At 40.0% G+C, this 27,816-nt stretch overlaps 2 protein-coding genes across 11 annotated transcripts in view; both read left to right on the forward strand.

The window, feature by feature from the left end:
- LOC141372864 (OX-2 membrane glycoprotein-like) overlaps positions 1–9,453 on the forward strand; it is a 39,060-nt gene extending 29,607 nt beyond the window's left edge. For all 3 annotated transcript variants that reach the window (XM_073893341.1, XM_073893333.1, XM_073893336.1), the window contains one exon: positions 9,263–9,453. In XM_073893341.1, the coding sequence (XP_073749442.1) occupies positions 9,263–9,287 (25 nt within the window). In that variant the 3' untranslated portion in view covers positions 9,288–9,453. The remainder of the gene's footprint in view (positions 1–9,262) is intronic.
- CD200 (CD200 molecule) lies at positions 2,957–27,816 on the forward strand. Of its 8 annotated transcripts, none has more exons than XM_073893283.1 (8): positions 2,957–2,975; positions 9,507–9,728; positions 13,962–14,043; positions 17,210–17,530; positions 19,817–20,089; positions 22,041–22,148; positions 22,422–22,545; positions 26,533–27,816. In XM_073893283.1, exons 2-7 carry the CDS (start codon positions 9,714–9,716, stop codon positions 22,538–22,540), a joined length of 918 nt encoding a protein of 305 aa, XP_073749384.1. In that variant the 5' UTR covers positions 2,957–2,975; positions 9,507–9,713; the 3' UTR covers positions 22,541–22,545; positions 26,533–27,816. The 8 variants fall into 8 exon arrangements, with proteins under 8 accessions (XP_073749384.1, XP_073749401.1, XP_073749393.1 ...); XM_073893318.1 differs by lacking the exons at positions 2,957–2,975; positions 9,507–9,728 and adding exons at positions 14,657–14,923; positions 15,377–15,473; XM_073893300.1 differs by lacking the exon at positions 22,422–22,545 and having other exon boundaries at positions 2,959–2,975.

Below are 27,816 nucleotides of genomic sequence, written 5' to 3' on the forward strand. Positions count from 1 at the left end.
CACCTATTGCAGAATTGCCTTCTTTTTGAGGCTGAGTAGTATTCTATTGCATGTATATATCACATTTTCATCTGTAGATGAAATTCATCTGTAGATCAACATTTAGGTTGTTTCCACATCTTGACTATTGTGCATAGTGCTGCAATGAACACATGAAAGTACTAATAGCTTTTTGAGCTCCTGATTTCAATTCTTTTACATAAATATCCAGAATTGGGATTGCATCATATATAGTTCTATTTTTAATTTTTAAAGAAATCTCCATATTGTTTTCCACAGTGGTTGTACCATTTTGCATCCCCACCAATAGCGCACAAGGGTTCCTATTTCTCCACATCCTCACCGACATGTGTTGTCTTCTGTTTCTTGTTTTATTTGTTTTGTTTTGTTTCTTTCTAGTTATTAACAAGTTTTTTTAATTGAAGTATAGTTGACATGCAATATTATGTATTAGTTCAGGTGTACAACATGGTGACTTGACAATTCTATATATTACACATGCTCACCACAATACTAGTAGCTACCTTCTGTTATATAGTTATTACCATATTATTGATTTTTCCCTATACTATACTTTTCATCCCTGTGACTTCATTATTTTATAACTGGAAGTTTGTCCCTCTTAATTCCCTTCACCTAAATTTGCCCATTCCCCCACCCCCTTCCCCTTGGATAACTATCAGTTTGTTCTTTGTATTTATGAATCTTTCTGTTTTTTGTTGGTTGGTTGGTATGTTGGTTTGTTTTGTTTGTTAGATTCCACATATAACTGAAGTCACATGGTATTTGTCTTTCTCTGACTTACGTCATTTAGCATAATACCCTCTAGGTCCATCCATGTTGTGAATGGAAAGATTTCATTTTTTTATTTTTTATGGCTGAGTAATATTCCATTATATATATATGTATATATATATATGAATGGATAAAGAAGATGTGATTGATATCTATAGCTATATGAATATAGATATATATATATATATATCAATTAACAATAGTAATTCACAGACATGCTAAAATTAGTCCATAAATCTTCATGGATAACCCAGGTGCTTTTCAAAATGCCGCGCCTGTGCTGGGTCTCAAAGTGATATAGTGTGCTGGCCCTTTAAGAGTCTCAATTTCTGTATCCCTCTGGCTCTCCCCAAATGAAGCTCCACCAATTTTCAAAGCTCCTGGAGTTAAGTCCTGCTGATTTTCAAAGCCAGGTGTTAGTGTTGCAGGATTGCAGGGCTCTTGTCTCGTGGAGTGGAAGAATGAATCTCATGGACACAAAAGGGTAAAGTGAAGCTATGAAGTGAAGGTGAGAGCAGAAAGCAAAGAAAAAGCTCTCTAGAGTGAGAGGGGTCCTGAGTGGGTTGCCACTGAGGGCGTTTAGTGGCAGTCTTTTATTGAAACCGACTGGGAAGCTTGTGGCCTTGAGATTCTTGTGCTGTCTTGGTTTTTCCCCTTATCTCTTTTTTTCTTTTCTTTTTTTTTTTTAAAGAGAGAGAGCCAGAGAGCACAAGTGGGGGAAACAGTAGAGGGAGAGGGAGAAGCGGGGTCCCCGCTAAGCAGGGAGCCCAATGCGGAACTCGATCCCAGGACCTTGGGATCATGACCTGAGCTGAAGGCAGCCGTTTAACAGACTGAGCCACCCAGGTGCCCTGCCTTATCTCTTGTTCTGCTCTGTCTCAGTGTCTCCACTTGCCAGGAATAGTTCCAGAGCCTTGTCAAGGGATTCAGGGGCCTTCTATCTCCCCAGCCTATACCTTCACCCCTTCCCTACTGAAGAGACAGGACCTGTGGACAGAAAGAGCAATACTGGGATTGTGAGCAGTGACTCATTGCCTACTTTTTAATTCGTGGGGGTTAGGGATGGAGCAAGTCTCGGAGGAATCTGAAAAGCCTTGATTTTCAGGACCTTGAAGGGCCAGCTGCTGCCAAGATAAGGTTACTTTTAAACATGATCTCACTGATATGCAGACCTTAAGAAACAAGGTAGAAGATCATAGGGGAAGAGAGGAAAAGTTGAAACAATGAAACCAGAGAGGGAGACAAACCATAAGAGACTCTTAATGTCAGGAAACAAACAGGGCTGCTGGAGGGGAGGGGGTAGGGGGATAGGGTAGCTGGGGCACGGACACTGGAGAGGGTATGTGTTGTGGTGGGTGTTGTGTAAGACTGATGAATCACAGACCTGTAGCCCTGTAACAAATGATACATTATATGTTAATCAATAAAATAATAAAATAATAAAATAAAATAAAAAACATTAAGTCACTAAGGCAGCCAGGAGTTCTTTGGGGGAGGTCACACTTTGCGTGTTTCAGGTGTCTATCAGTGAGCTGCAAGCTGTAAGGCAATTTTATTTTTTTTTATTTTTTTTAAAGATTTATTTATTTATTTATTTGAGAGAGCGAGAATGAGAGAGAGAGAGTACATGAGAGGGGGGAGGGTCAGAGGGAGAAGCAGGCTCCTTGCTGAGCAGGGAGCCCGATGTGGGACTCAATCCCAGGACTCTGGGATCATGACCTGAGCCGAAGGCAGTCGCTTAACCAACTGAGCCACCCAGGCGCCCTGTAAGGCAATTTTAATTTAAGCTGCATTTCTTTTGCCTTTGTTTCCCCCATCATTATGAGGCTTCATCTTCCCTTCCCTGTATCAGAGCCCCCGGGGTGCCTGATGTGGGGCTTGATCCCCTTGCTCCTCGGGGAGGACCTCTGCACTTGTGAAATCCCTTCTGCTTGTAGGTCACCATGCTGGAAGTTTGGTTCCTGGCTGCACCTCTGCCCTTCCTCCCCTTTTCAATGGGACTTCTGTTTATGTCTTTATTTGTGAAAAATCTGTCCCACCAGTCTCACCAGGCTTGTTTTCAGAGTGAGTTGCATCACATGTAGTTGTTGCCTTGGTGTGTCAGTGGGAGATGAACTCAGAGCCCACCTAACTCTGCCCTGTCTTGTTTTCTTGATAACAGCCATCCCAGCATGTATCAGGTAATATCTCATTGTGGTATTGATTTGCATTTCCCTGATGGTTAATGACACTGAGCACTTCTTCACATACCTGTTGGTCGTTTATATCTTCTTTGGAGAAATATCTGTTCAGATCCTTAGCCTATTTTTTTAGTTGGGTTATTAGTTTTCTTTTGCTACGGAATTGCAGGAGTTCTTTATATGCTTTGGAGATTAACCTCTCTTTTTTTTTCCCCTCAACTGAGGCTTAATTCTGCCACTAACTAGCTTTTTTTTTTTAATTTAAATTCAATTAACTTACATTTACAATGATAGATTTAATTACATTTACAGTAATACATTTAATGTATTATTTGTTTCAGGGGTACAGGTCTGTGATTCATCAGTCATATATATGAACCCAGTGTTCATTCTATCACATGCCCTCCTCAATGTCTATCACCCAGTTACCCCATATCCCCACCCCTCTCTCCTTCAGCAATCCCCAGTTTGTTTCCTGAGATTAAGAGTCTCTTATGATTTGTCTCCCTCTCTGGTTTCATCTTGTTTCATTTCTTCCTCTCTTCCCCTCTGATCCTCTGTCTTGTTTCTCAAATTCCACATATCAGTGAGATCATATGATAATTGTTTTTTCTTTGATTGACTTATTTCACTTAGCATGATACCTTCTAGTTCATCCAGGTCATTGCAAATGGCAAGATTTCATTTTTTTGATGGCTGTGTAATATTCCATTGTATATATGCACCACATCATCTTTATCCATTCATCTGCCCATGGACATCTGAACTCTTTCCATAGTTTGGCTACTGTGGACATTGCTGCTACAAACATGGGTTCAGGTGCCCCTTTGGTTCACTAGAGTTGTGTCCTTGGAGTAAATACCCAGTAGTACAATTGCTGGGTCGTAGGGTAGCTCTATTTTCAACTTTTTGAGGAACCCCCATACTGTTTTCCAGAGGTGGCTACACTAGCTTGCATTCCCACCAATAGCGTAGGAGGGTTCCCCTTGAAGATGAACCTCTTATCATTTAGATGGTTTGAAACATTTTTCCGGAGCTCAAGTTATCTTTTATCACTAGCACTGACTAACTTAAAAACATACCTGGAAACATGCCCTCAATAAAATGAAAACCAGTTTTAGAAACTCATTAGGCCAGATGATGTGACAGTAAGTGAGAGAAGTAAGATGCAGAGGCTCAGGGCTACTAACCATCAGCAAGGGACTGGAGGACCACAGACACTTCGGGCTTGAGTCAAGACCTTTAAGATTCATGTGGAGAAGAATGAACCCTGAAAGCCGCCAAAAGTTGTTGCCTACTCTGGAACTACTTGCTGGTGAATCTCAGTAATCATTCCCTGTTCCATAGCTCAAATACATGCAAATAGGTTACAGTCTTAGATGCATTAATAACAGTGAGAAAGCAATATTTGCATGCTTGTGATGAACTATGTCTCCTAAGGACTCCTGAGAGTATTTCTGCCCATTCTGTAGCCTGCCCTTTCTGTCTGTTGTCTCCTTTGCCATGCAGTAGCTTTTTAGCTTCATAGAGTCCAATTTGTCTATTTGTGTTTTCGGTTGTCTGTACTTTTGTTGTCATAGCCATGAAATCATTGCCAAGACCAATCTCAGGAAACTTTTTATCCATGTGTTCTAAGAGTTTCATAGTTTCAGGTTTTACATTTAAGTCTTTAATCTATTTTGAGTTGATTTTTCTGGTGTTGTGAAGGAAGGGTCCAGTTTCATGCTTTTGAATGTGGATATTTAGTTTTCTCAACATCATTCATTCAAGAGATGATCCTACCTCCATTGTGTGTTCTTGACACCCTTGTAAAAATCGGTTGACTACAAATGCGTGGATTTATTCCTGAGTTCTCTAATCTATTCCCTAGGTCCATATGTCTGTCATTATGCTAGTTCTGCTCTGTTTTGATTACTGTACCTTTGTACTATATTCTGAAATCAGGAAGTATGATGCCTCCAGCTTCATTCTTCTTTCTCAAGATTGATTTAACTATTCATGGTTTTTTGTGTCCCATGTGAATTATAGAATTGTGTGTGTGTGTGTGTTTTTTTTAATTTCTGTCAAAAAACGCTATGGGAATTTTGATGGGGATTGCATAAAACACGCAACTCTATTCCTTAAGGAGCTAGAAAAAGAAGAAAAAACTGATCTCAAAGTTAGCAAAAGGAAGTAACAAAAATTTGAGCAGGAAAAAACAAAAATAATAGAAAAAATTAACAAAACAGAGAGCTGGTTTTCTGAAAAGGTAAACAAAATTGATAAACTATCAGCTAAACTAAGAAAAAAAGAGTGAAGACTCAAGTAAATAAAATCAGAAATGAAAGAAGAGACTGATGCCATATAAATAAAAAGGGTCATAAGACAATATTAAAAAATTATACACTAAAAGCCTGGGTAACCTAGAAGAAATGGATAAATTCCTAGAGACATCTAACCTCCCATGATTAGATCATAAAGTAGAAAGTCTGAAGAGACCTATAGCTAGTATGGAGAGTAAATCAGAAATCAAAAAACTTTCAACAGAGAAAAGGCCAGGACTATATGGCTTCACTAGTGAATTCTACCAAACATTTAAACAAGAATTAATGCCAATGCTTCTCAAACTCCTTCAAAAAAATTAAAGAGGAGGGAAGACTTCCAAACTCATTTTTTGAAGCCCGCACTACCTTGACATCACAGTCAAAGACGTCACAAGTAAAACAGCCAGCCAATATTCCGACAAATATAGAGGCAAAAATCTTCAACAAAATACTAGCAAACTGAATCCAACAGCATATTAAAAGGTTCATACAGGATGACCAAGTAGTATTTATCCCTGGGATGCAAGGGTAATTCAACATCTGAAAATTAATGTGCTACACCATATTAACACAATAAAGAATAAGAATCACACAATCCTCTAAATACATGTAGAAAAAGCATTCGAAAAATTCTAAACACTTTCATGATAAAAACTTTGAACAAATTAGGTATAGAAAGAAGGAAAGTATCTCAACATAATAAATGTCATATATGAAAAACCCATAGCTAACAACCCGCTCAGTGGTAAAACACTGTAAGCTTGACCTCAATAATCAGGAACAAAGCATGAATGCTCCCTCTTGCCACTTTTGTTTAACATAATACTGGAAGTCCTAGCCACAGTAATTCGTGGAGGAAAAACAAAACAAAACAAAACAAAAGGCAGGGAAATCAGTAAGGAAGACCTAAACTGTCCCTGTTTGCAGATGCCATGATCTTATATGTAGAAAATCCCAAAGACTCCATAAAAAACTTTTAGAACAAATAAGCAAATTCAGTAAAATTACAAAATCAACATACAAAATCAACATACAAAAATCAGTTGTGTTTCTACACGCTAATAATGAGCTGTCTGAAATGGAAATTAGGAAAAACAATTCCATTTACAATAACACCAAAAGGAATAAAATACTTAGGAATAAACCCAACAAAGGAGGTGAAAGGCTTGCATACTGATATAAAATGTTAATGAGGGGCACCTGCCTGGCTCAGTAGGTAGAGCATGTGACTCTTGACGTTGAGGTCATGAGTTTGAGTTCAAGTTGGGTGTAGAGATTACTAAAAATAAATAAACTTAAAAAAATCAATGAAGGAAATTAGAGAAAACACAGCAAATGGAACAATATCCTATAGTCATGTATTGGAAGACTTACTATTGTTAAAGTGTCAGTCTTTAAATTTTTATGACCAACTTGTCATTTTCAGAATTTTATGCATTTTGTGTTTTCAAATTGATATGAATGTTCATAATATTGTCTTATTTTTTTCTATTATGTCAGTTCTACTTCTCATATTTCATTTTATATTGTTTCTTTTTTTCTAATTTTCTCAGTAATTTTTTAGATGGGGGAAAGGGCAGAGGGAGAGGGAGAGAGAAAATCTTAAGCAGGCTCCACAACCAGCGCAGAGCCCCACACAGGGCTCGATCTCACCACCCTGAGATCACAACCTCAGCCGAAATCAAGAGTCAGATGCTTAACCAACTGAGCCATCCAGGCGCCCCAATTTTCTTAGTAATTTTTACCATAGGTTTGTTTAATTAATTTCTAGAAAAAGCTCTTTTTGTAGTCATTCAATTTTGTTCCTTTTTATTGATTTTTGCCTTTAGTTTTATCTACACTTTTTATTTCGAGTTCACTGCTTCTTTTGTTCAACATTGGTATATGATAAGTACAGTTAAGATGATAAATTAGCTCTAACTGCTTCTTTAGATTTATCCAAGAATTGTAAATGTCATCTTTCCCTTGTTTGCAAAATGTTAAATTATGTAAGCACATTTTTTCTTTTCCAAAGAATTTTTAAAGTGATGTTTATGCTTCATAATGGCAGGGATTTTTCCCCTCCCTTGTTTGCTCTTCTGTGTCCTAGGTTTCTATCTTTTGTGTTTTTAACCTATTTGTATATGTTGTAGTAACTGATATAATAGGACATCTTTTCCATTTTATTTTTAACTTTCATATCATTTTAGTTATATTCTTTTTTCTCCCATGCTGTTATGAAGTTAAATATTCTTTTGTTACTATTCTTCTGATGTTCTCTCCTAACTTACTAAGGACAATACTTCTCTTTATTTTATAATGTCAATTTCTCTTTCTCTTTTTTTAAGATTTTATTTATTTATTTGACAGAGAGAGACACAGTGAGGGAGGGAACACAAGCAGGGGGAGTGGGAGAGGGAGAAGCAGGCTTCCCGCCGAGCAGGGAGCCCGATGTGGTGCTCAATCCCAGGATCCTGGGATCATGACCTGAACCGAAGGCAGACGCTTAAGGACTGAGCCACCAGGTGCCCCTATAATGTCAATTTCTTAAACATATATATCTTGCCAAAATTCTCTTACCTCTCATATCTCATTTCCTCCCTCCATGTAGGTTTGAATTATTCAATTATTTTATTACAGAGATACAATTTGAGGAATCTTGCTTTTTTGGGACAATTATAAATTTTGATGAATTATTTATTCCTTCTATATATCTTTCTATGTTGCATCCTCCTGGATTAATGTTCATTTTTCTTAGAATACTTTTGAAAGTGTTTTCATGGAGAGTTTGGATGGAATAAATTTTATGAGAATTATATCCTTTACAGAAATCTTTTTTTATCCTATAATTGTATAATATTTTGTTTATGAAATCTGGAACAGAGTCTTTGAGTAGATTTTAAAAATTTAGGTCCCGCAAAATATCTGACACTTGGGAAAAAAAAGAATAGAGAAAGATTAAAAATAAAGCAAAAGGAAAAGACATATCTGGCAAAAATAAAAAATAATCTAACAGAATGGTCTACATATGTTCACAAAAAGCCACGTATTAGAATGTTTATAGCACCACTATTAAAAATAACCCTAAACTGGAAAACAGATTTCCATTAACAGTAGCATAGAGAAATAAATGTGGTGTACAGCATTTACAGAATGGATAGTCTACAACAGACAGAATGAACGAATCACACCTATATGCAGTCACTAAGGAAGAATTCTTCAAACCTACTGTTGAGTGAAAGAAACCAGATACAAATGAGGTCGTCGTCTCTGATGCCATTTATATGAAGCGTACCAACAGGCAAGCCTAGTCTAGGAGGTTAAAAGTAGGACAGTGGGGTGGAGGCGGGGTGGTGGTGGTGGTGGTAGTGACAGGCTCTGGAGAGCTGGGAATGTGCAGTTTTTGATGTGCTTCCAGCTATGTAAGTAGGTTTACTCTACGACATCGAGTTGTATACTTGTGATGTTTGCATGCTCCTCTACAAATGATAAATTTGATGAAAAAATTAAAAAAAATTAAATATACCTGTGTAGCAATGTTTATAAGAGACGATGCGGAATTCAAAGTTATTTTTCTTCAATATGAAAATTAACTCATTGACTTCTTGCACCTGGCACTGCCTTATGACATTTAAGGTCACTTTGATCCTCTTTTCTTTGTGCGTTTCTCTTCACTTTTGAAGTTTTTTAGAATTTTCTCCTTGATTTTCTTAATTTGATCTTCTTGATGTCACTATACTATGTATATAAGTTGATTTTCTTTTAGGTATCCTGTTTGGCAGCGCATGAGTCATTTAATCCTTTGATTATGTGTGGTCATGTTTCTGTGTATCTGGAAAGGTCCAGTCATGATATTATGATTCCAGCCCTCAGGTTTACAGGTCCATGGATCCTTAATTAAAAGCTCTTTCCCAGCAACTTGTCAGAGGGTGGTGGTAAGAAAACAGGAAGATTTCAGGAGATGAATAATTCGTAGATCTGTTTACCTCTCTCTCTCTCTCTAAGAGCCAAGAACTCTGGAACTTGTTAAAATAAGAATCTTCCTCACCAAACAAGTGGAAGGAAACCTCTCCCTGTAAGAAGAACAAACCAACCAACCAACCAGTCACTCTGAAAGAAGAGATCATTACAGAATTGATTGCTTAAATCCAAAATTTGATTCTGGATAAAAATAAATGTGCATTTGTTTTTTAAAAGCGTCTGTTGGTTAAATTCGGCCTCAAAACTTTTTTTTTTTAAATTTTTATAGGTGACATCTGGAGAAACTGAATAACATTTCTCAAAATTCTTCATTTCTGACATGCCTGTGTGGAATTGTGTTAAATTTCTGGACCTGAGAGATTCCATCTTGATGCTCCATTTTCCTTTCCAACTAATGAACTCTTGAACTGAGCCAGAAGCGACAACAGTTTTACAAACAGTTAAATTTCAACACAGCAACTGGCATTCAGGTCATATGAAGACAGTAAAGGTAGTTAATACATACTAGGGACAACTTAATTTGACAGCAAAAATAAAGCAGTAGTTATCAGAAGTGGCTCCACTGGTCAGCACCAAATTAGCACCTTTTTCCCTTATTTTCTTTATCTGCCTCATGTAATCACCCCTTCCTTCTTTTTCATAAAACCCCTTGCTTTCCCTACTAGAGCACAACACTTTTCTGGTTTCCCCGAACCTGTGCTCCCCGAACTGCGATTCCACGACTCCCAAAGAAAAGCCTTTGTTCTTTCTCGGTTTCACCACCTCCTGTTCTTTAACACCTGCTTAACAATGCAGATTGCCATTCTAGAGTGCTTACTGCCCAACCGATAACTCCTCACCTTCCCCATTTCCTTTCTGTCCCTGTCAAATGAAAATGGAAGAAGTGTATTTCCTACCTCCCACCACCCCCCGTGCTTTCTCAGTTTCCCCAACCGTCACATCTAAGAACTGAAAATATTTCAGGGCGGGGACTTTTAAACTGGAAACCCCGTGTGGCCGGGCTCCTGTGGGGAGTACTTGAGGGCGAGTGGACCACCACTACGGCTCGGTGCCGGGGCGGGGCATTGGCCCGCCTCCCTGAGCTGGAGGCGCTGGGCGCGCAGCGATGAGATCCCTCGGGCTTTGCAGCTGAAGGCTGCAACCGCGCGCGGCCGGGAGCGACCATGGGGAGGCCGGTGAGCGGGGCCGGGCGTGGAAGGAGGGCGCAGGGCGGGCGATGTCGGTCCGGCTGCCCTGGGGACGGCGGCGGCCTGAGTGCGTCCGGCTGCGGCTCGCCCGGGGCTGGTCGGGCGCTGGGCTTGGTGCCGGCGCTTTCCCCGCGACGCCTAGCCTTGCCGAGAAGAGGATTTTTGCCTCGCGAAGGGTGGTTTCCAGGCTGGTCCCGGAGTCGCGGTTCTCTGTGCCAGTTGTCCTAGAAGGATGCCGCCCGGCGGGGGCCTCGGAGACGGAGACGCTTCTCTCGAGATCATTGTCCTCGGAGGGGGCCTGGGCGGGGAGGCGCGCGCCGGTGGTCGGCCAGTCCTCCCGGCACGCTGGCGGCTGGGCTCCCTGGCCCCGACCCGAGCGCACGAAAGCCCGTTCTATTTTATGCTGTCCCAAGAAGGGGATGGCGGGTGCTGCTTTGGCTTCGTGCTGGCTCCCAAAGCTGAGGTGGGGGCTGCGGGATTCAGGGTTCAGAGCTCGCTCCCTCCTTGAGGCACGGCCTCTTTCTCCATCCTTTGGTCCTTTGCCTCGGGAGCCAAAGAGGGCCAGATAAATCAGGGTTAAACCCCAGGGTATCCAGGAGAGACAGACATTTTGTTTATTCCGGATCTGTTTACATGGCGCAAACTGAATGAGCGGATTTTTATTTACGTTGGGAGAATTGAAAAGACTAATAATAATACAAGATTAAAATCCAAGTACAAGTAATACCTCAAGGTATTTTTTTTCTTTTCTTTTTTTTTCACATATGGTTTACTGGCAAGACCGCACGGCCAGTCATTTCAATATCTTTCTTAACAAAGGAGAATGGTGGCCTGGGAGCTTGTGTTTACTCGGCGCACTGGATGCTGCTAATCTTCACAACCATCCTTCAGAGGAGGAATTGTTATGTGCTTTTACAAATAAACAATCAGAGAGGTTAATTTTCAGAAGCCCATGCGACTACACGTGATGGGAGCAGGATTTGCACCTAGAAATTCAGGGGAAAGAGGCATGGATAGGAGCAGTTAGCTGCCAGAGGGGTAGCTGCCAGGTAAGACCAGGTCCCTGGGAACCCTGGCCCTCCTGGCAAGGGGTAGAAGTGGATTTCTCCATTTTCATTTTGTACTCCCTGTATGTGGTTTGATTAATGGTTTTTTTTTTTTTTTTTAGTTACCTAACATTTATTGGGATTTACTGTATCTTACGCACTGTATTAAGTGATTTCAATGCTTAATTCTCATAGCAACCCAATGAAATAACGATATTTATTTAGTGCTTACTCGTATCACTCGCTATTCTGGAGGCATTACATGTACGAACTTGCATAGTTTTTTTAATAGAAGGGTTAGTGCTATTATTTTTGCCTCGTTTGGAGAGGTAAAGTCATTTGTCCTGGCTCACACATATGGTATTTGTGCTAACCCCACTCATCAGCCAGAATAATTATGTATATATTTAATAGCAAGGCTTTCCTTCTAATTCCCTTACTTCAGTCATTGTGTTTTCCTTCTTAGACATTCTTGGCTCCCAGCTCACACACTGTGTTCTGGTGTGCGTCTGCTTTCTCTCTTATCCTAAAACACAGATTTTCACTGTGAGAGCCAGTCCATTCTGTATTCCTCATCATCTTTGCTAGAATTTGGGTTTCCATGTGAGAGAGAGGCATATGGTTAAAAAAAATGGCAGGGAATTAGAATGCCAAAGAAGACTTTAGTTTTGGAAGCCAAGGTTTTGAGACAGCAAGAGCCTAAGCATTTGAGTTTTAAAAGCCTAAACACTGGAAAACCAAGGACATACGTTATTCCAGATGGGAAGAACGCAGGAGATGGAAGAACCAGCTTTCCTGACCCTAGGGCAAATACGTATTTTCTAGGCTGGGAGAACAAAGAGGGCCTGATTAAAGTCTGTATTCAGACACAAGCTTGCCTTCTGAAAAGGCAGCCCTGTGCCTGATTGTGGTGCATGCGGAGGGAGTTCAGGAAGATGGTAAATAGAACTTACAAGGAGGTTTTGAAATCCAAGAACAGAAACCTCTGTGCCTGGCTTTCCTGGGAGAAACTGTGGAAAGAGACCAGCCTCCTCATCATGACAAGGGAAAAGTAAAACAGAGATGGATAGATACAAGGGCGTCTAGGCAGAGAGCTTGTAGAATTTCCCTTTGCCCAACCCAGGGGCACAGAATCAGGAGAACAAAAGAGAATGAGAGAAGACACTTTCGAAGCACAAGGTTTAATTGCACAAATCGATGACCATGATGACTGGAGGGGAACACAGCCATCTTAGAGAATGCTACCATGGATAGATGGTTGTAACCAAGGACTAGTAGCCCTGTCCCATGGCTTGGCATTGTGTGAGCCCGCAAGAATGGAGATGCAATGCCAGAGATTGGGACACCTGTGAAGTGCGGGGGTGGCAGGGGGCTGAATTGACAGAGATGATGTGATCTTGACTGCAGTGACGTCTCTACCTCTAGTTGGAATGGCAACATGAAATAACAATGAAACTCAGGTAAAGAAAAATACAGAGAAACCTACATTTCTTACACATCTCTAATATAGAAAAATATAGGGAAAAATTACATTTCTTGCCTGTACCCTTATGAACACACACGTAGATGAAGTGAATGGATCCATGGGGCTACTGTAGTTGGTCTGTCTACATCCACCCTCTCATTTTATAATAAAATGATACCCAGAATAACATCCAATTAAATGTCACCATGTAAAAATGCCAAGGATTTCTGCCCAGACACATGAAAACAAAGCAATACAGAAAAAAAAATAAGGATACTACTTTTTTTTTTAAAAGATTTATTTATTTATTTGAGAGAGAGAGAGAGAGAGAGAGAGAGCTCCCACAAACGGGAGGGACAGAGGGAGAGGGAGAGAGACAGAATCTCAAGCATATTCTACACTGAATGCAAAGCTGGTGATGGGGCTTGATCCTGGGACCCTGAGATCATGACCTGAACCAAAACCAAGAGTCCGACGCTTAACTGACTACACCCCTCAGGTGCCTCTGGACACTACTGTTTTTTAAAAGGCTGCAATTCGTATAAAATTTGCAGAATTTTCAGGGAAATCTACTTCAGCAAACTCTAAGGCAGTCGTATCTTTTTGCAAAGTGGTCCCCCCTGAGTTCCGTCTTTAATGTTAACAGATGTGGATTCTTTGGGAAGTGGATGCTAGCATTTGTAGTCTCTGTGTTTTCTGTGTATTTATGGCAGTTTGTTTTCCCCGACCATCCTATGTCTTTGAGACCTGGCTCTTGACAATGGTGGCTTTGAGAGCGCGGCCTCAAATTGCTAGGGATTGCCATAATGGAGGAGCCATATTGCTGCTTTTCCCTTCCCGTATCCTGAACACACTCTTTTATTTCTTCCATTTATAGTCTCCAGTTCTGTATCCACAAAACCAAAGTTATCTGGTGGTTAAAACTTGAGCTGCAGCATTCCCTGAGGTAGCCATGAGATTGAAGCTTCCTTAGCTTTTTGTCCACATGCAAATGCCCATGTCTTTGCTTTGCTTTCTGTCTTCAGGTGTTCAGGAGGCTCTTCTGTCATCTGTCTACCTACAGACTGATTTGGTTCTTGGCAGCAGTGATGCTATGCAGGGCGCAAGGTAAAAAGATACCCAATTCCCCTGCATGGGGTCCAGGGAGCACAATTTCTGGAGTGGAGACATCTGGCTAGTGTTGTTTGTGCTGTGCTAGTTCATTTGTCTGCATGAATTATTTAAACATGTAATTTGCTTGGAGGAATGGGAGTGGTTCTTTCTGCTTTCCACATTTTAGTTTTTGAAGTGGAAAAAGGCTTTGACTATTTAGAAACTGTTTCCATAGATAAAACCAGATGTGAAGAAATTCTTTCTAAATTAAGATGTTTTTCACCTATCAAAGCAAATGACTTTTACATATTATTTAAATATCATTCCCTATGTTTATAAAGATATGGAAATGCTTGGGGAGTATGAATGAATATACCCTTTTTAGAAGGTAATCTGGTAGTAAGCCTTTAAATTGGGCATGCCCCCTCTTTTACAGAAAAATATGGAAAATAATGAAATATAGAGGTTACCTTGGTTCACAGTCTATATAAAGCATATGCCTGTGCTGTCCACTTATTTGTTGAGTTTCCTAGTTGTGCCAGACCTTTCTCCTCTGTTCCATGGGATGCCACCCCTCACTTCGCCGCTGACCTTCTATAACCTTCCATGTGCTGTTGCTTTGTATCAGCCTTCACAGGTGGAGAGAGGGCAGGCTTCCCACCATCCATGGCACAGGCTTTACCAACAGACTTGGGGGAATCTAAATAGAATTCCATAGACGCATCCAAGAATTGTAAACTTTCCACTAAATTATTTCTTGTCAAATAGAAAAATCACCTAAGAAGTTAAAACTCTAGCTCGGGTTCCTTTTCTACTCTCCATTCTAAAAGCAGCAATTTCTTCAAATCTCTGCTCTGCAAAATCTCAACAAACTTTCAGAAAACCCCAGCAACAGGTACAGTCTCCAGAACTTTTCACATCTACCAAGAGTACACCTCCCTAAAACTACACTTCTGCAATACTTGTGGGTTCCAATTTGTGTCTGTTGGTATGCCTACCTTCTCATCCTTGACATTGTTGAAGGGCCACTGAGAGGACATTGCTTCTTTTTTTTCTAATGACACTAGCCAACGTGTTCTCTGTGTTATTCATTTAAAAAAAAACAAACAGATTTTGGTGTTTTTGATTAAGTCTACATGTTGTCTACCATTGTATTAATTTGTGCTTTCATCTATATGAATTCACTCCTTTTATCTTTTGGGGGGGTGGGATGTTTGAATACATGTGTGTATTCATTTATCAATCTCTCTTGTTTCCTAATGAAGTTAGGATTAAATATTTCCCTCTGAAGATGGCTTTATCAATTTCTACGGATTTTAATACATTATATTCTCCTTGTCATTTATAGTAATTGATTATTCTTGCTATGACTTCTGGTGTAATTAGAGTTGAAAGAAGTATGCAAATTTCTTTATTACATTGTGGACAGTGTTCAAGGTCATAGGGTAAGAACTTTTTTTGCATCTTATTTCAAGTTCAATTTGGGGGAATGTTTGTAAAGATTGTATGTTCTCTTTTGGTAAAAGTTTATAAATACATACCTATATACACATACACATGATTTATATATATATAATGATTTATATATAAATATTCATTTTTCAAATCTTCTCATCCTTACATTTGACTTTTTTGCTTTATCTGTATTTTTTAATATGTGGAAGTGAAAATTCTGAGCAAACTATGGAAAACTCTCCCATTATTTTTGTGGATTTAAAATTTTTCTTTTCAATTCTATGGCTTTTTATATGTTTCACTTATGTTCTTAGGCACAGAAAGGTTTGTTTGTTTAAAGATTTATTTTATTTATTTGAGAGACAGAGAAAGAGAGAACATGGTGGGGGGGTGGGAGAGAGAGAGAGAATCTCAAGCAGACTCCCTGCTGAGTGCGGAGCCTGATGTGGGGCTAAATCCCATGACCCTGAGATCATGACCTGAGCTGAAATCAAGTGTTGAATGCTTAGCTGACTGAGCCACCCAGGTATCCCAACATAAAGGTTCATAATGTATATATCTTATATTATATTGCTCCTTTTATCATTTTGAAAAATACATTTTTGTCCCTTACAGTGTTTTTTTCTCCCATTCTTCCTTTTCCCTTCTTGTAAGTCTCAGTGATGATGTTGAAACATTCCAGTTCTTTGAATTTTTCCTGAATTTTTTCCATATCTTTATGCCTTTGTGCTACATTCTGGAAGAATTCCATGACCTGCTTTTCCTACTTAACTAGTTGACCCTTCAGGGATGTCCATTCTGCTAAATCAGCCAAATCATTAAGATTTTATATTTGTCATTTTCTACAACTCTAATTTCTACTGTTTACAATGCTGGCTTCTTTTTACACTTAAGAGATCACACTTATTCACGTCAAAGTGTTTCTTGATTCATTATGTCTTTATTCATTTAGTTTGAGTTCCTGGGTTTGTAGAGTTTATTCTTCTTTCATTGAGTCAGCTTTCTCAAATGTCTGCCTAGTTGTTATTATATTAAGATTTCCTATTGAATCATCTCTCATATCAATATGAGTAGGCAGCATTGGCGGGGGGAAAATTATTGTCATGCCTTATATTCTGCATTGCATTAAGTAAAAATGTGGGAATGCGTAATTGTTATTTGATTGTCAAAGCTGTCTGGTACTACGTAGCCTCCTGAAGCATTGTCCCGCATATTCTTCTACCTTATGTTCCCATATTCACCACTGCTTTCTGGAGGCAGAAACTGCTATTGCTGACCCTTCTTTGTAGGGGGTGTGTGTGGAATGTATAGGGCTGTTACATCTTCTTCACCTAAACGGATCACTCTGCCAATTGTCCGTTGGCCCTTTCTTGTTTCTGCACCTCTAGGCATGAACACTCCTGGTGATGCTTCTAGTCTATCTGGCAATTTGCATCTCCAACCTCATTCTACCTGCTTTCAGCTTACAGGAATTCTTTGCACAATTTCTGTCACTGAGAGTTTGCTTTCTTGTTTTCTTACTCTGTTACTCTTAAAGATTGAATAAACATATTTGAACTTATATTTCTCCAGCAGCATCAGGGATGTAGGTAATGTTTTCTTTGCATTTTTCTCTATCTTTTCTATGTTTAACTTTGAACATGCATTTTTTTAAGTCAGGAAAATGTGTATTTTTTTGTGTTAAATTTTAAAATATAAATGTTCTTTTATGATTCCATGATAAAAGTCGTGACCCAAAATGAAAAAGAACTGCTGAACACACCTGCTTCCTTAAGATGCTCTCTGCAAAATTCCGAGGAAGTCTTGATTGTGACATGGCAGAAAATCAAGGCTGTTAGCCCAGAAAACATGGTCACCTTCAGCAAGAACCATGGGGTTGTGGTCCAGCCTGCTTATAAAGGCAAGATAAACATCACCCAGCTGGAACTCAAGAACTCAACCATTACCTTCTGGAACACCACCCTGGAGGATGAAGGGTGTTACAAGTGCCTCTTCAATACTTTTGGTTCTGGGAAGATCTCAGGAACAGCCTGCCTCAGCCTCTCTGGTGAGAATCTCTGGGAATACATTGTCTCTGGCTAGAAATGTCATTTTCAAGAATGTTTGGAACATGGTGGTAGTGCCTAGTTTTTCAGGATCCTAACCTCAGAAAGGTTCATGAGAAGACGCTTAGCCTTTCATGTCTGTTCTAACTGTGTTTATGGTTACTTGGAAAGTTCATGGGGCTCCCTTGAATCTCTGCCTGGAGTTATCTTTGCTCTGAGGAATAGTGTTCTCAGCGAGAGTAAATTAAGGCCCGTGGTGAGGATAATGGGTTCTTCGTAAGTAGTGGTGTGATTCAGACCTGGCTTTGCCCTTAGCGGTCATGTGACCCTGGGAGCGTCCCATCCCACTCTCTGAACCAGAGTTTATTTATCTGCACAGTAAGTATGAAATCGATCATCTGTAGGGTCTCTAACAGCTTTAACACTTTTGGATCTAAGGACAGAGCCAGACTGGGCCTACCCAGAGCCAGTTATGGCGGTCCCTCTCGTTTTGTCTCAACATAGCTCTCTTGGGATATACCTCAGAGGCTCTTGGTACCTGCAGTCAGCTAGGTATTTAACTGGATAATAAGCATTCTTTTACAATCCAAGAGGCTTAGTTTGACAAGTTTCTTTTCCGTTTAACTGACACACAGCTGGGATCAAGAATTGAGAAGTGGGAGTAAGGGGTAACTTTGGAGCACGGCACACTCGGTGGCAGTTTTAGAAGGGAAAAGAGAAATTTAGACAGGGTTATCAGGAACGCTAAAGTGAGAGTTTGAGCACACCAAGAATATTGGACATGGGGTAAGGGGAGGATCAGTAAACGAGAGTGCAAGGGAGGTATGGCAACAGCAAAAAAAAAAAGGTTTCTCTCACTTATTTTGCCTATAATGAGTCCTCTCTGCAGGATCTCAGGTCAGGTTTTCTTCTTGACTCGATTTTTTTGTTTTCTTTGTCTCCTTGTCTCCCTGTCCTTTCTCCTCTTTGCTCTCCCTCCAGTCTTCCCTCCTTCTTCCCTCTCCTTTTTTCTCCTTCCTTCCTTCCTTCCTTCCTTCCTCCTCACTTGTCTTTTTATTCCTTCTTGTGGATGTTACTTTCATCTCTATTACTTTTCTTTCTTCTTTTTTTTCTCATCTTTCTCTTTTCTCCCCTCCTTTACTCATAAACTTTTGTATTATTTTTTACCTGAAAACCAGACTCCCCTGAATGTTCTGGATGGTAATCCTGTTCTTTTCCACATGGATCGTTTCCAGCCATACCTTATAGCTTCCTTGGATATGCCAGAGAACCCTGCCACCCAGTCTCACCATGTCAGCCATACTCCTCTTCTTTCGCTTTTATGTCGTCCCTTAGTGCCCATCACTTTAGTATCTGGGTATTCTTTGGAAGAAGCCACGGTCCCTCTGGGCCCATTTCCTCCAGTCCACTGCCGCCCACCCACCTCTTGAACCTCGAAACACAGACCAGGTTTTCCTTTAGCTACTGTCCTTTAATTATCTTGTAGGCTCCGGAGTAACCACAGGAAAGCCAGCTCATGTTTGCTCAGCGGCGATAAACTGCACACTCAAAGTACACAATGAAAATGAATTCACTGGTCAAAGGGACTTTTGAAAGGGAACAGGGTTACAGCTGGGCTAAAATAATGTGCTTTTCTTGTAAACCAGTTATTTTCTCTTAACTCTATCAGGTGATCTCCAAGGTCCGTTCAGCTGTCATTCTGTGATTTTCTGGTTATCAGCAGTGAATTTCTAATTTACATTTTCTGTACATATTCCAAGCAGGGACTTTCCAAGTCTCCTCCTCACATCTCATTCCCTGGTCCAGCTCGGAAAGGCCATCTCCGAGCAGCGCTCCCTCTGCGGGCTCTCTGGTCTGAAACTGCCCTGGGGCTTCTGAGAAGTGCACCTACCTCTGTGGCCATGCTGACAGGTGACCATTGTCAGGCTATGAGAGGGACACCCAGAAGAAGCCAGAGATGCTGCCTTGCCCATGGAACTGGAGAACAGAATAATTAGGCTCTGGACCGTTTGGGAAAGAAGGAACCCCCCCCCACCCCATTCAGCTAATTCCCTTGCAGACAAACTACAGAGAGGATTTTTCTTGTTACAGGGCTGTCTTAGGCTAGTTTCCATGCCAGCCAGAGGATTAGACACAGGAAGAACTGAGGAGCTCCACTTTGGGTTGGATGTGCCACTTTATCCCTTGAGCCCCCAGTGTCTTTCTGTAAAGATCTTCCTTCCTCCTCTGAGGAGAATGTGGGGCTTAACTGATGGCAGACCATCATTTTTTTTTTTTTTTTGTCCCAGTACAGCCCACAGTGTTCCTTCAGTATAAATTCTTCGAAGACCGCCTAAATATCACTTGCTCTGCCAATGCCCGCCCAGCCCCTGTGATCTCCTGGAAAGTGTCTGGATCAGGGATTGAAAACAGTACTGAGGTTCTCTTCCACCCCAATGGGACCACGTCTGTCACGAGCGTTCTCCAGGTCAAAGACCCCAAGCGTCAGGTGGGGAAGGAAGTGGTCTGCCAGGTGCTGCACCTAGGGAATGTGACCAGTGTCACGCAAACTGTGGATAAAGGTAAGAGAAGGCTGTGGTTGCATCTGTGTACACACAACTGGAAAGTGGTGAATGTTCTGCAGAGCCTCTTGGCCTCTTAGCCAAGGAGCTAATAAGAGAGAATGGAGTAAGTGGGGAAAGAAAAACAGAGTTGAGGAAACCAGTAGAGCCAGTTTTACTTCGGTAACTGTTGTATGTTGCCCACATACCAAATGCTTTTGTTGAGATCCATCCATGCCTTTATTTGTCCATGCTGCTAACATTTCCTGAGTGTCTGTTGTGTGCCAGGTTTGGGGACTGTTGAAACGCAACAGTAAGCAAGACTCAGTCCCTGTGCTCAGAAAACTTCTGTTCTACTGAGGATACACAATGGGCAGTTACATAACTGCGTGCGAAATGCCTCAGTAAGAAAGCTACGGTGCACCCGGAAGGATTGAGAGTGGGGAGGAGAGGATCAGCTCAGTCTGGAGGGAGCAGGAAGATTTCCTGGAAGAAGTGACATCCATGAGGAAGGCTGTGCATCCTCTGCACTGTAGAACAGGGCCACAGAGCTTTTAAGAAAGGGGCCAATCTGAGAATGTTTTCCTCACCCCTTTGAAACAAACTGCCTCCTGAGCAAGACCGTTTTTGCTTTCTTGTGTTTCTCTCTAAGCTGCTAGCTCTGGGCCTCATTGACACAAGAAGTGAGGCCTGTGGGCGGGAGAAGAGAGGGAGCGGCAGTTTTAGGCAAGATGCTTTGGGAATAGCCATGGTTTTCTTTATCTGTGTGGCTAAAGCATCAGCTCTGGACGAGCCTCTCAGTCATAAGTCTCCTACAAAGGTACTGATGCTTTTTTTTCAGGGAGCATTTTAAGCACTAAAGCTTGGGAAAACTTTCCCCTGTATGCCTTATTGGAGTGGTGGCCTCTAGGGAACATTTCCTATAGTCATTTTTGGGGTTATTCAAAAAAACAGACTAATCAAAAAGTTAACATTTAGGTAATTTTGGGCAAAAGATTTGTGGTGTTAGATCTGGACATTTGTGAAGAGATCCTCATTTTCAGCCAAGGCAGAAGGTAAATTTCCCTGAAAAGCAGGAACCTGAAAAGGAACATGTCTTCTTGTCCAAGAATGCCAGAATTGACTTACATCGTTTATAATGTTTATACATCATTTGTGTAATGTTTGTTTACTCTGTGAGCATTTACTGAAAGTCTTCCATGCTTCAAGCATTTATCAGGCACTGGAACCATGGAAGTTAGGCACATCTCTGTCTGAAGGGGCTCGGTTTAATTACGATGTGAGAAATCCTGTTACAGAAGTATGAGGAAGATGCTGGAAACTCCCAAATCAGGAGGCTCTTCCCCCGCTGTAGGATTGTGGAGTGACACTGAGGGGCTGTGTTTATTGACTGTTGGAAAGAGGTTTAATAACAAAGACACAGATTAGAAGAAATACAATAAATACATTGAGATGAGTTACTCCTGGGGTTGGCATCATGAAATCCATGATTTTTTTCCCTTTATATATATCTCTGTATTTTCCACAACTTCCTCAATAAATATATTATTTTAATGGGCTGTGACCTCTGACCGAGCCTTGGTTCTGCCCCTTACTATGCTGATGTGGGGCTTACTTAGCTTCTCTGAGCCTCAGTTTTTTGTTCTGCTGTTGTTGTTGTTTTTATGTGTGCGACGATGATAATAATCCCTAACTCTTGGGTTGTTTTGAGGATTAAATGAAATAACACATTCAAAGCTCTTATGAAATAGTAGCCACAGAAAACATGTGGTTAGATTATTATTAACCAAATGTTATTGAAATAATATGAAACCATGAGTGGAGACCTCAATAGGTATATATTTGAGGATAATTTTCATCGAAAGCTCCACTCTAGGAAAAACTCATCACAACGATTGCTTTATCACTTTTTGCCTCAATGGTTTCTGCTTATGACTTTGTTTCTCCTTTCCCCCCCCTTCACCATCTATAGGGTTTTGGTTTTCCGTTCCGCTCTTGTTAAGCATTGTTTCCTTGGTAATTCTTCTGGTCTTAATCTCAATCTTATTATACTGGAAACGTCGTCGGAACCAAGACAGAGGTAAGTTATCACAGTAAGTACAAAGAAGGAAACAAATGATTTTTTAATAGCACTGTGGAGGGCACAGGAAGATGTAAATAAGGGATGGCAACAATGTGTCCTGCTTGTTGCTGGTGTTTTAGAACATTTTTGGGGTCATTTTCTTGCAGTTGGACATTTAACTGGATGTTTCTGCTTTTTATTTGCTAAGATCATTTAATGGCTAATTATTTGTAAGTTGAGAGTAAACGTCCATGAGAGGAAATGTGGAAAATGTTTGTCCGATCCCTGTAGAGTCAGCTGATGGCCACACCAGGGAAAGAAGTCTCAGTACCCACACTGTGTTCTTCTACCCATTAACAAGCAGGACAGTCTCTTTTCCTTTTACAGCGAGCGCTCCCCGGGCCAGCTAGTCCGCGTAAGAGACTCTGAAATTGTCCAGTATACTCACTAATTAAATAGTACTTTCTATTTTATACTCTTACTATGCCTCAGATACTATAGGCAGCTTATAGGTGACCTATACTTATTAACTCCGTCATGTCATTCTGTCCTTATAGACTATAAACTTTTTTCTGTCCCTACAACATCTATCACAGTGTCTTATGTATATGAAGTTCTCAATAAACTTTCATTAAGACAGTGAATGAATCGGATGGTTGGATGGATGGATGGATGGATGGATGGACAGATGGATAGATTTTCAAAGTGACGTTTTCAATTCTCTTTTTCTTACTGTAATTTCAGTACCTCGTAAATGCTGAGTCTAAAAACTTGGGAGATACTATGAAATGAGAAGCTATAAAACAAGAGGAGTCAGCTAGAGAGAGAGAATTCATTTTTTTTGTTTTCGGGAGGCAGTGCGTAATTTATTAAAGTTAATGCAAAGCTTCAGTTTATGGTGTGTGTGACGGGGATTTCCAAGGGTGAAAGGCGGATATGAGAATTTTTTCCATCTCTGATGACTGAAGGATAGGAAGAAAAAAACTGTTGGTTTTTTTAAAGTTAAATCGTAAGCTATCTTTCATGTTGTAGGTTTTTCGAACACTTAATTTTGTGTAAGCCTTATATAAACACCAGATTAATTCTTGTGATTTTATAAGAAAAGCAACAAATCTTCAGTGTCAATGACCCTTTTGCAAAAGTAGATAAAAGTGTGTTCTGTGGGAAGAAGAGATTACAGAACAGATAATTTTATTGCATATAAACATAAGCCCATAGAATTCATTAGTGCTCTGCAGAATGTCAAAGGCAATAAGTAGGCTGTTTGATTTTACTTTGTCCAAACATTTCATTTTTCCCATTAGGACTTGAAGCCAGAGAGGGAAATTGACTTCCTTCCCTAAGGTCGCACAGCTAGTTAACAACAGGCTTAGGACTAGAACCCTGGTTTTGGTCTGCTGACCTCTGCCAGAATGTTCTTCCAGCTATGATGCCCTGGAGTCCTGATTTGAAAGGCATTATTGGGTTGCATGTATTTTAGTCCTTGCTTGCTGTTACTGTTGTATTCTTTTGGAAAACGTGAGGAAAGAAGTATGAAGTGTTCAAATTCATCTTAAAAAGTCCCTGTTGGACAAGAATCTTATAATACAATCTATTCAAACCCAAGGTAAATTCCACTAGAATGAGACATTTGCAAAATAATTGTCCTTTGTTCATTAAGTAAGCCTTGGGTTTTCTGGGAAACATCATTGTTCAATGTCTTTTCCAGTTCCTGAAGCAAAGGGAGTCAGCTTATCTTTGTTTCTAGGCTTTTTCTCATTTATGAAAATAAACACCTGTACCTCTACAGAATCTTGCAAGCACTGGGATTGCCATTTACTGATGATGTCTTCATGACATACCGCCAAATCAGTTAATTACATTGAATGTTCAGTGGCACATTTTGGGGGACTGAATTTTTTTGCTGGTTTCAAATATTTTAACAGCCAGATGATTTGGTCCCATTTACTTAAATAGCTAGTAAAATGAAGTGTCGATTATGCTGGAGACTTAAACACTCAAGACCAAAACTGAAGTTATAACAAAAGTTGGGCGAAAGGGAAGAAAACCATAGAAGATGTTGACACTTTAAATTTCTTTACGTAGCAAATTGTGATTATCAATTTGTGATGAAAGCCAGTGGACCTACTACATTTGCTTCCTATCTTTCCTTACACTTACTTTGGATTTTCTTTTTTTCTTCTCTTTTTCTTTCCATCATCTCCTGAACACCTAAAACTTTTGGATGGGCAGGAAAACATGATCAGTCAAAAATGACACCAAGTTTCTGATCCCAGTGACTGGAACAATGGTGATGTGCTCAGAAATAAGGAAGTGAAGAGGGGAACTGAATGTGTGTGAGTGTGTGTGTGCTTGTGTTCAAAGTTCATGGAGAGAGGAGGAGAGGAGGGATGAATTCATTCTTGAACTCACTGAATGTGGGTAGAAAGGAATCCTCTCCAGGGAGCCGCCCCATGGTAAGACAAATCTAGTTAAGTAAGTTTGACTCAGCAACAACAAAGTCTATTTAGATCAAAATCACTTATTCATTGCTCACAAAAGCACAAGCAAATTTATGGTTTTGGGATAGAGGAGTGATCTCTAATGATGATGTCACTTTTGTAGAAAAATCACTTTTTCTTGTGATTCTGTTTAATGCCAGAGAACGGTTGTGTTCTTTTCACCAGTGAAGGTGAAATACCTCTGGAAGAAGGTATGATGACTTAGAGACAATTTCTCTTTGTATCAGTCCTGATGGGATCATTGTAGTTACTTCCCATGAGATGACATCAGTAAGATAGTAGGTTGATTAATAGGTTGGTGTGTTTTCAAAGAACAGCCTCTTTTCTTTGTCTTTTGTGAATCCAGTACTTGATATTACTAAAATAGAAAGTGAAAAAATAAAATAAAATTTCCCAGGGAAATTTTCCACCGTTCTATAATAGGTCTTGCTTTAAAACCCAGTTGATGTCATAAATGTGCCCCTTCCACAATGAAATTAAATTTGAGCTTGAGAATAGCGTTTTATTTCTCATTAGTCAACCCACCGATGATTACATGCTTCTCAGAAACTCAACCTCAATTTGGGGCAGATCTTAATAGACAGATAATCACCTCAGTTTTTGAAATTTTTGAGTACTAGCTTTCTTTTGTTTGATTGAGTCAAGGCAGAATTGGCAAACAGTAGAAAATTTAGACATTCACATGAAATGCACATGCCAAATTTCACTTTTTCTTCAAGTGTCTAGCTATTTCATAGCAAAGTGGTTTTTTTTTTTCTTGCCCACATTATCTATAGTTACCCTGAATTCTTCCACTTCACTTCATAATAATGTAACCTGTAAATGGGCTCTTTCAATGATAATGGCAGTGTTAATAAAACACTATATTCTAGGTGGAATCATGCCATTTTTTTCTATTTTAAGCTTAGTACTATATCAAATAACAGAAGTGCCCAATGGACAATTTATGTTGGTGAAATTAGTGACTAGTTAGAAGGACAGTACAAAGAGTATTTGTTTCTAAAATAATAATCTTTGCTTTGCGTAATAATTGTACTTACGTCTCCCTGAGGCAGGCTGGATGGGTGGTAGCCAGCACCCCTACCCCAGTTTCCTCATAGCTCCAAGCTGAAGAAATGGGGTGTTTTATACGAGAAAAGTGTGGGGCAACCTTTATTGAACTGCTTAGGTCAAAACTGCTGGGAGAAATCTTGCATTCCAACGTATTTTTCCATAAAAGTTTACCCTTGAATGGGGGCAGATGCCATCCATCATATCAAAATGTCACGACCAGATGACAGAGTCACTCACTAGCAGAACCTTAAGCCTGGGCATTCTTGCCTGAGCTGTTCTGTGTTTTGTTTTGTTTTGTTTTTTTACCACAGACAGCAGATACTGGAATTTTGGCAGGTTTAAAATGTTACAGTTTCTGGTAAAGAATTACTTAAGATTACACAGAGAATGAGAGGTAGCACCAAGATAAAATCCCAGGTCTTTGCCTGCCTTGTAGGGAGGTCCACATCCTTTCAGTTTAGGTGCTAGAAACCTGGTAGCCCTGGAAAGGCCCTCCATGGGTCTACTTTGTGACCATTCCCAGCCCAAGGTCCAGTGAGTTAGTATCCACAGAGAACAAAGCTCAAGGTCTTATAAATAAAATAAATGTAGATTATTTGGAATTCTCTAACTTTTTTTTTTGCGTGTAGTCCTAAGTGATTCTGCAAAAGATTATTTTCTAGAATTTCCTATGTCCCTTGGAGAGAGTCATGGTCTCCCCACATCACATTGGGTCAGGAATGTCCTTATCTTTGCCAATGAAATATGCACAGGTGTATTCTATGCTTCTGTTATGTATCTTCTTCAAATGTGTTAGGATAGACATTTTAAATGTTTGAAGTTAATATCTTGATCTTTCTTTTATCCAGAACCCTAGAGGAATCACACAGAACCCAGAAAAGTTACTCCCTGGTCTACTTGAATCTGACTCAGGAGGAAGGCAGGAGGAAAAAGGTCATTCTCTAAGGGACATAAAGAGCAGAAGAGGTAGGGGTAAAAGACCTAAGAATTTCAAGATTTTCTACTGCCATCTAAGCTACCCAGTGCTTGTGGGAGTTCCAAAAGGAAGTCGTTTTACCTCTCAAGTCTGTTGTAGGACTTGATTTTGTGAAGCAATGCAGTGATGTGCTATTGAAAGGAGACTGGACTTTGAATCAGTAGCCACAACTCACAGGCTGACTCTGGCTCCAACCGAGGGCAACCCTCTGTCCATCACTTTATCTCAATAAGCATCCACACCTGCATCCAGAAAATTAGGAAGTTGGACCAGATAGTTTGCCATTCTGCTCCAAAAACTGATGAAATTCCAGGAAAAAAAGGAATCAAGAAAGGAAAAAGAGAAAGGAGAACACGGGAAGGTGTTAAGGACCAAAGAACTTTTCTGAGACTACCTTTTACCTTTCAGTTGCTGTTTTGTCTCTTCTTGCATATTGTTCTTAGGTCCACGAGTCAGTTTCCTCCTCACGTGGTGGTGGTAGTCCACTACCTGCTGACTGGTTTGTTAGTAACTGGTCTTTCTAGAACCCTTGGTTTCACTGCAGTTCTTCATGTCCTCCCGTGACTGACGTTTACCACAATGAATATGGGACTGAATTCATTGCAAAATAACATTGACAACCTTAACTTTACTTACCTACTCGTATAGAAGAAGTATTGTTAACCCAGCAGCTCACTTTTTTAAAAAAAGCATTTCCTGTCGCATTTGACTTATAATAGGATCTGGTTCTATACCAGTCATTGTGAAATCAAAAGAAAATATATGATAAAATAAAAACAGGCATTTAGGAAGTTTAGAATTCAATTCAAAGTCAATTCAAATGCTTCTCCCTCCTGGCTTCTTTTCCCATGAGTTAACTTCTCGTAATAGCAGAGAAAGTATGTTTGGGTTTAGAAATCCCTTTGTTCTAAATTATATTGTTCTAACTAGTGGAACATTTTTGAACTCTTAAAAATCACAAGACCAAATTATTGACTTTTTCAGTATCTTTTGCTTTCTTGTCTCTACTCAGTGACCTAAGAACTAAAGCTTAAGTTGTTTTCACTGTTGAATTGGATATTTGTATATTTAGTAAGCTTTTCATATGTTATTTAAATCTGTATTATTTCTTATATTTGTATTAAGATACTGAATGATTAAAAGTGTCAAATCTAAA

Source organism: Callorhinus ursinus, unplaced genomic scaffold, assembly GCF_003265705.2.
Source record: "Callorhinus ursinus isolate GAN/ISIS: 27379988/994484 unplaced genomic scaffold, GSC_fseal_2.0 scaffold1, whole genome shotgun sequence".
Taxonomy (NCBI): Eukaryota; Metazoa; Chordata; class Mammalia; order Carnivora; family Otariidae; genus Callorhinus; species Callorhinus ursinus.